The sequence below is a fragment of the Echinops telfairi genome, unplaced genomic scaffold (assembly GCF_000313985.2).
Source record: "Echinops telfairi isolate 266 unplaced genomic scaffold, ASM31398v2 ScPeMD7_7459;HRSCAF=8497, whole genome shotgun sequence".
Classification (NCBI taxonomy): Eukaryota; Metazoa; Chordata; class Mammalia; order Afrosoricida; family Tenrecidae; genus Echinops; species Echinops telfairi.
Genome location: NW_022111359.1, coordinates 4,014,502 through 4,021,229, shown reverse-complemented (window position 1 = coordinate 4,021,229; position 6,728 = coordinate 4,014,502). Strand labels below are relative to the sequence as shown.

The window sequence follows — 6,728 nt, the reverse complement described above, 5'->3', positions numbered from 1 at the left end:
CTGCTGGGGGCCCCCTCTACACCCCCTCACTCCCCACCAGGTGTCTTGACATGGGTCTGCCAGGTGGAGGGAGCTGGGGTGTGCCACCCATTGGATCCTCAGAGGTGGCCCCTGGGCCCGAGTGGGCACGGCCTGAGAGAAGAGCTGGCCCTGCGTGTGGCACCCCCCTACCCACACACACATACAGACACACATGACCTTGTTAACCCTCGAGGCCTGGGCTCTGACCACTGCCTCCTGTTTGGAGGCAACAGGGGCCAGAGCCAGATGCTCACACCTGCTGACCAAAGCCATCACTGGCCTGCTGCCACACTTCTGTCCAGGTGAGCCCTGGCACCTCACCCTCACCCCGCCGCACACCTACCCCTGCCCACTGTGCTGGAGCGCTCAGTGCATGCCTGAGTCAGGGGGGGGGATCCACCTCCAGGAAGTCACCCTGGTTTCCCCACCTTTGGGGAAACTGAGGCCCAGAGAGTGTAGAACCCCAGCCGTCGTCCCACAGGGGCCCAGCCTGGGAGCCAGGCCTCTGCTTACGGTTCTCTGAGAGTCGGTCAACCTTAGCGCATGGACGGCCGCCGGTGACCCCCTCCACCCCGAGAGCGGGCTGCAGGTCTACCTCAGTCCCGGACCCCAATGGCACGTCTGCCCGCCCCGCTCACCTGCCCGTCAGACGTCACCTTACAGGATCCCTGGAGACCCCGCCCCGCCCCGTCGCCCCGCCCCTCACCTCGCTCGCGCACGAAGTAGGCCAGGTAGAGGTCCAGCTCTTTGACGGCGACGCCGATGTGGTGCGGCTGCACGCAGAGCACCGGGTGGCCGCACTGCGCGGCCTTGACCAGGCGCTCGCCGTCCGTGCTCTCCAGCGGGATGCCCTTGAAGAGGATGACCATGACCAGGTCCAGGCGCCACACCTTGTCGGCCTGCCGCAGGCAGTCGATGCGGCGCATCTTGCCCTTCTGGTCGGGGTTGGAGAGCACGCAGCCCGGCGCCTTCTTGCCCGTGATGGCTAGCACGAAGTCCTCGCGGCACTCGGGCCGGATGTCCTTGCGCAGCTTGGCCAGCAGCCGCGACGCCCACTTCTGCTTGACCTCGGCCTTCTCGCCCAGCAGCTCGTCCTTCACCGCCCGCTCCTCGTCCTTGGACATCCGCTTCTCGTGCTTCTTGAAGTACTTGCGCTTCCGCGCCTGCAGGTTGAACCAGGTGTAGGCGAAGGCGCGGACGTGAGGCAGCAGCGCCTCGATGAACGGGTGGAACTCATCCTGCGGGGAGGACACAGGTCAGCGGGGGCCCGGATGCCGCGGGCCCGCTCTCCTGGCCGCGAGACCGAGACCGGAGCCGGGGACCCACCGCCCGGGGTTGGAGCACACCACGGACACACCCACCGCCCGGGCTGCTGCCTGGACCCACTCTGAACCCACTGCCCACGCTGGAAGACTGACGTCCAGGGGCCCCAGGCAAGCCCAGTGCATGGGTAGAGGGGGCTACCCAGACACACCCCCACCCCCACGCCCCTGGGGCCCAGCAGATAGTCGTGCATGAACCCACTGGCCAGCTAGGAGAACTGAGGCCCAGGCTCTGGGGGAAGGCAGGTGAGAAACCTCGGCACTCAGTCAGGACAGACCCACCCAGGTGGCAGCGGACGGAGCACTGGGTACAGAGGGAAAATGGGGTGGGGGCAGGGAGAATGGGGTGTCAGGAACCCCTCTCCGGTTTATTTGTGCTGGGGCCTGCAGACGGTGTGTCAAGGGCCTCCAGGTTACTTCTAGCTTCACAAACTATCTGGTGTCCCGTCCCAGCCTCCGCAGACAAAGGATGGCCGAGTGCCAATAAAACTTTATTTACAAGAGCTGCTGGCTGACATTCAGGCTGGCGGCGGCGGTGGGGGCAGGACAGTGCATGCCCCCCACCACACACACACACACACACACACACAGAGACACTGAGTATAAAAAACGGACACTTTGCCACCAAGGGAGAGGTCGGTGGGTGGTTTGGGCTGCCAGGCGGCATCACGCAAGAAAGGGCCGGCAAGCGGCTCCCATTAAGATTGTGGCCAAGCAAATCCCGAGAAGCATTTCCATCCCATGACACGTGGGGGCGCCATGAATTGCGACCGACTTGGGGGGTTGGTCGGTTTGCAAGAGGCACACGGGAGGTGCCCGAGGATGCAGGAGGAGCCCCACTCAGAGAACCGGTACTTGGGGTCCATCCCTCAGATCCTCTGCAGGGGCCTGGAACACTAAGGCCCTAGGAGGTCAGAGGTCAGAAAACCAAAAAACTCCAAACTCACTCACTGGCATCAGGTCAATGCCAACTCACAGGGGCCCCACAGGGCAGGGGAGAACCACCCCTGTGGGTTTTCGAGATGGTCACCCTTTACGGCCCCATCTTTCTCCTGAGGCACCAGGATTAAGCTGAAGGGCGGGAGTAGGGCGCCCAGAGAGCTCTCTTACCCTGTCCCCTGTCAGTTCCTTTTCATGAATCCACTGTGTTGGCAGGGAAACTGGGCATTCAGGCATGATTCAGAGCAGGAGAGAGGGGCCTTGGGGCCTGCTCACCTGACCCTGTCCCTTAAAGACCCAGTACACAGATGGTGACAACAGAACCCCTGCCATCCCCTACCCCCAGCCCCCAGCCCCCAGGCCGAGCTGTAACTTCACCACTCTCGCGTGTGCCCTTTCCACTTCGCAGGGTGACCAACATGCCCATTTTGCTGCCCACAAAGCTGAGGCCCTAAGACCCAGCTCTACGGGACCGAGCTGGGACTTGAACCCACAGCCACCCTGCCCTCCCCATGCAAACGCGGAGGAAGACGTGAGCCTGAGGGATGTCTCCCCAGCGCCCTGCCTGGGATGGCGGAGAGCCTGGCCCAGTCTGCCCATTGCTCAGCAAGGGGAACAGGGTCGGCTGAAGTCCAGGACCTGGGCTAGCAGCCACAGGGATGTGCCAGGCACAGGGGCAAAGCTTGGGCCCACCTGGCCGAGAATGCCTCGCAGGGGCTGTGCGCCATGGAAGGAGGTGGCCTTCCTGCCCCCTCCTCCCAGCCTCCAAAGGGCTTGGCTGTCACCACCACAGCGACCCTGGGCTCTGGGTACACATCCACTGCCAGGGCTATGCACTATTAGGCTACCTATCTCCTAACCTAAAGAGGAGCCCTGGTAGCATAGCAGGTTACTGTGCTGGGCCGCTAATTGCCAGGTCAGCAGATCAAACCCACCAGCCTCTCCGAGGGAGAAAGACGAGACTTTCTACTCCTGTAAAGAGTGACAGTCTTGGAAACCCACAGGGACAGTTCTCCTGTCCAATAAGGTCGCGATGAGTCGGAATCAAGCTGAGGGCAGTGACCCTCACCTAGAGGTTGGCCATTTTAACCCACCAGGGGTGTCACGAAAGAAAGGCCTGGCAGATCTGTTTCCATGAGGGTTCGTGGTACTTCTTGTTGGGTGATGCGGGGAGATCTCACCTCCTGGCGACCCTACCCTACGCATGCCCAGCAGAACAAGCCTTTTCAAGGCTGTAACCTTTTCGGAAGCCGCCCCGCCAGGCTTTTCTTCTGAGGCAACGCTGGGTGGGCCCAGAGCGCCTCCTCTGGGGGAGCAGCTGCGTGCGCCTGTGCATCCAGAGCCGTCTCCCCGGAAAGATGGCAGCCAAGAGGCGCCAGGGTTGGGGTTTGGTTTTGCTGGGATTCTTTTTGTGACTCCGGGGAGTGACTGGGCACCGATGCATTGGGTCTTCGCAGCCCCTCTCTCCCCAAAACTCGGGGCACCCACGCCCAGCTCAGTGCATAATGCAGAAACGAAGGCTCGGGCCAGAAGGAACTGGGACCCTGGGACCCCGAAGGCCATGGCCGCCGCTTCCAGCCTGTCATGCAGGGTGCGGCTGTCTCAGGAGGCAGGAATGCCCCCAGGAGCACCTCCGGCCATGGGGCTGGGGGTTGGTGTGTGTGTGTGACATCGGATTTCACTTATTACCAGGACTCTGAAAATAGCTGCCCGCCCTCACCAGGGCGGGGTGGGGCTGGGGGCGGGGCTTGTGCCCTCTCCGGTTCGCCTACTTAGATGCACGCTCTCCACCCACCATGGGCAACCACTGTGCAGACTGGGCTTGGGTCCTTTTCCACCATCCTCTAAGCCCCCCGCTGACCAGCTGAAGTTGGGGAGGACTGAGGCAGCCCACCCCAAAACCCGTCTCCATGCAGACTCCTAGCTCAGATGCTAAGAGCTTATGTAGGGTCAGTCACACAGCTGTGCAGCAGAGTTGGACCCAGAGGCCAGGCCAGAAAAGCTCCCCCCCCCGTAGGAGGAGTGGGTCAGCTGTGGGATATTGATCGAGACGCACGTCACTGCCCCAGGAAGGGGTGCCAGGAGGGCACAGGGCCTGGACAGCGGGTGTCCACATGGGGCCATGGCTGCCACCCAAGGCTGCCACCCAAGATAAGAGGCAGCTGGGAAGGGGCAGCTGGGATCAGCAGTGGGGGAGGGGTGACCCTCAAGGCCAGACCTCTCTCTTCTGCCAGGTCCCCTTCTCTCTGAGCCGGCCCCAATCCGAGGCTCTCTCTCCCTGAATGCCTGGACTCTGTCCACCCCTCCCTCACAAAGTCCCCCTCCCCGGGCCACCCTCTCCCCTCTCTAGTGGAAGGTGCCAGGGAGTTGGCAGGGGCAGGCACCCACATCACTGGAGACCCCTGTGGTCATGGAGGCAAGAAGACAAATGGCCGTTGACTGGGTCACAGACCTGCTGCCCCATCCTCCCTGGGAGGTTAGGTTGGGCGAGGGATGGGTCCTGTCCCTTTCTTTGTCACATAAGACCTCTTCTTCCCCAGCCACCTCCAGGGCCCTCCCGGCTGAACAGGCAAAGGAGACAGGTGAGGCAAGCTTCGTGCAGAGCATCCTATCAAACTCCTACACATCCCTCAATGCCCAATCTCTAGTGCCCCCTCCTCCAGGCATCTTTTCCTGCTTTCTCGAGCCTCTGCCAGACCCAGCATGAACCACATGGGGTTGGAAGGGTCTCTGAATTCAGCTCACTTGTTTTCCCCACCGCAACTCACCACCCCCAGGCCCCCAATGCAGGGCAGATGCTGAGACAGAATAAGACGGGTGGGGGTGGGGGTAGGGGGGTGGGGGTCGGTATGTCACTCCATGCACCACCTGTGTGACACTACAACAAATCACATGGATCTATTGAATGGGCAGGAGGGAACATCACAGCAAGTCTGAGAAGAGGGGCTTGTCTATTGCTCTGATAACCAGAGAGGTGAGACTGGGGTGGGAGGGGAAGACCAAGCCAGCCTTTCCTGGAAACCCCAGCTTGGCCCATTGGGACCTCCTGGTCAAAGAGGGCAGCCGCAGCTGCAGTGGACACTTGGATCCCAGCCCTTCACGGGCCCCTATGTGCTGGGCAGGTGTACATTGGATATACCTGCTCTGCCACACTGCCACACTGACAGCCCAGGGTAGCAAACCAGGGGGCCTGGGATGCTACTTCCCAAGCTCAAAGGCTAGAACCATGTCTCCTGCACTCACTCAATGACTCCAGTATCATGACGGAGCATGGACTTGACTCACTTCTTGAGCACCGATTGCGAACTCCTACACATCCATCAAAGCCCTGGGTCCAGTACCCTACCCTCCCTATACATGACTGGGAGGCGGCCGAGCTCACACTGCGGCTCAGGCCCATCTGGCAGCATCCTTGGGGTCCCTGTCATTGGGGTGCGCCATTGAGCCCACCCTGACTCACGGCCCCACGGGGCTTCCTCAGCTGTGAACTCTTTGGGATTAGATTGCCAGGTCTTCACTGGTGGGGGCTTTGAACCAACAGTTTTTGGGTTAGCTACCAAGTGCTGAACCACTTGCACCAGGGCTCATCGACTGACTCTCAATCCCGGGTCACTCCTGTCCCCGAGCCTGGAGCACTGGATTTGAGGAGCATGCTGTGTCGGCCATGCAAGGGAGGCATTCGCTCAGCTGCTGTTCGACAGTAACTGAGTGGCCAGCGGCAAGGACCTGGCAGTGACCAGGGCTCAGCTCCCATGGGCTGTGGACCCGAGGCCACGCTGGATGCCAAGGAACTGAATGAGCCCCAGCACCCCCCCCCCACTGAGTCAATCCTAACTCATGGTGACCCTGGGGGAGGGGGTGTTCCGAGGCTGTCAATCTGCAGGGGAGCGGACAACCTCACCTTTCTCCCACCGAGCAAGGTGGGAGGTGGGGTTTGAACCGGCGACCTTGAGGTGAACAGTCCTACGCCTGACCTGCAGCGTCACCAGGGCCCCCCCAGAAATAAATAAGTGTGAGGCCTGCTGTCAGGCAGGACCCAACGTGCTGAGATGTTTTCGGGCGATCTGAGAAGCTGGAAGCCCTGGGGAGACTGGTGCTTTAGCCAGGGCTGAGGGGCTGGGAGGATGTCTCCAGAGATGAGGGGACAATTTGAGAGAGGGAACTGGGTCAAAGGTGCTGAAAGGCCACAGCCCCCAGCCCCAGAGGAGCTTTCCGAGTGGAGGGAACAGCACGTACAAAGGCCCTGAGGCAGGCAGGGGCACGCCAAGTGGCAGAGAGTAGACTGAAGGGCCAGGGAGAGGCCACAAAAGGCCTTGGGCAACTGCCTGTCTAAAGTGACTAAGGAACCCGGTAACGGAACCCCCCTGACCTCCCTCTCCCGGTGACTTCCTGCCTTGATGTCCCCAGGAGGGCAATGGGGCAGGCTGGGGATGAGGGAGAGAGGTG

General features: G+C 61.5%; 1 protein-coding gene across 1 annotated transcript in view; it reads right to left on the bottom strand.

The window, feature by feature from the left end:
- NFIC (nuclear factor I C) overlaps positions 1-3,845 on the bottom strand; it is a 65,123-nt gene extending 61,278 nt beyond the window's left edge. The window contains exons 1-2 of the mRNA XM_004714387.2: positions 3,771-3,845; positions 728-1,259 (exon numbers count right to left, since the gene is read on the bottom strand). Coding sequence (XP_004714444.1) covers positions 728-1,259; positions 3,771-3,845 — 607 coding nt within the window. The remainder of the gene's footprint in view (positions 1-727; positions 1,260-3,770) is intronic.
- Between the last annotated feature and the right edge of the window lie 2,883 nt (positions 3,846-6,728).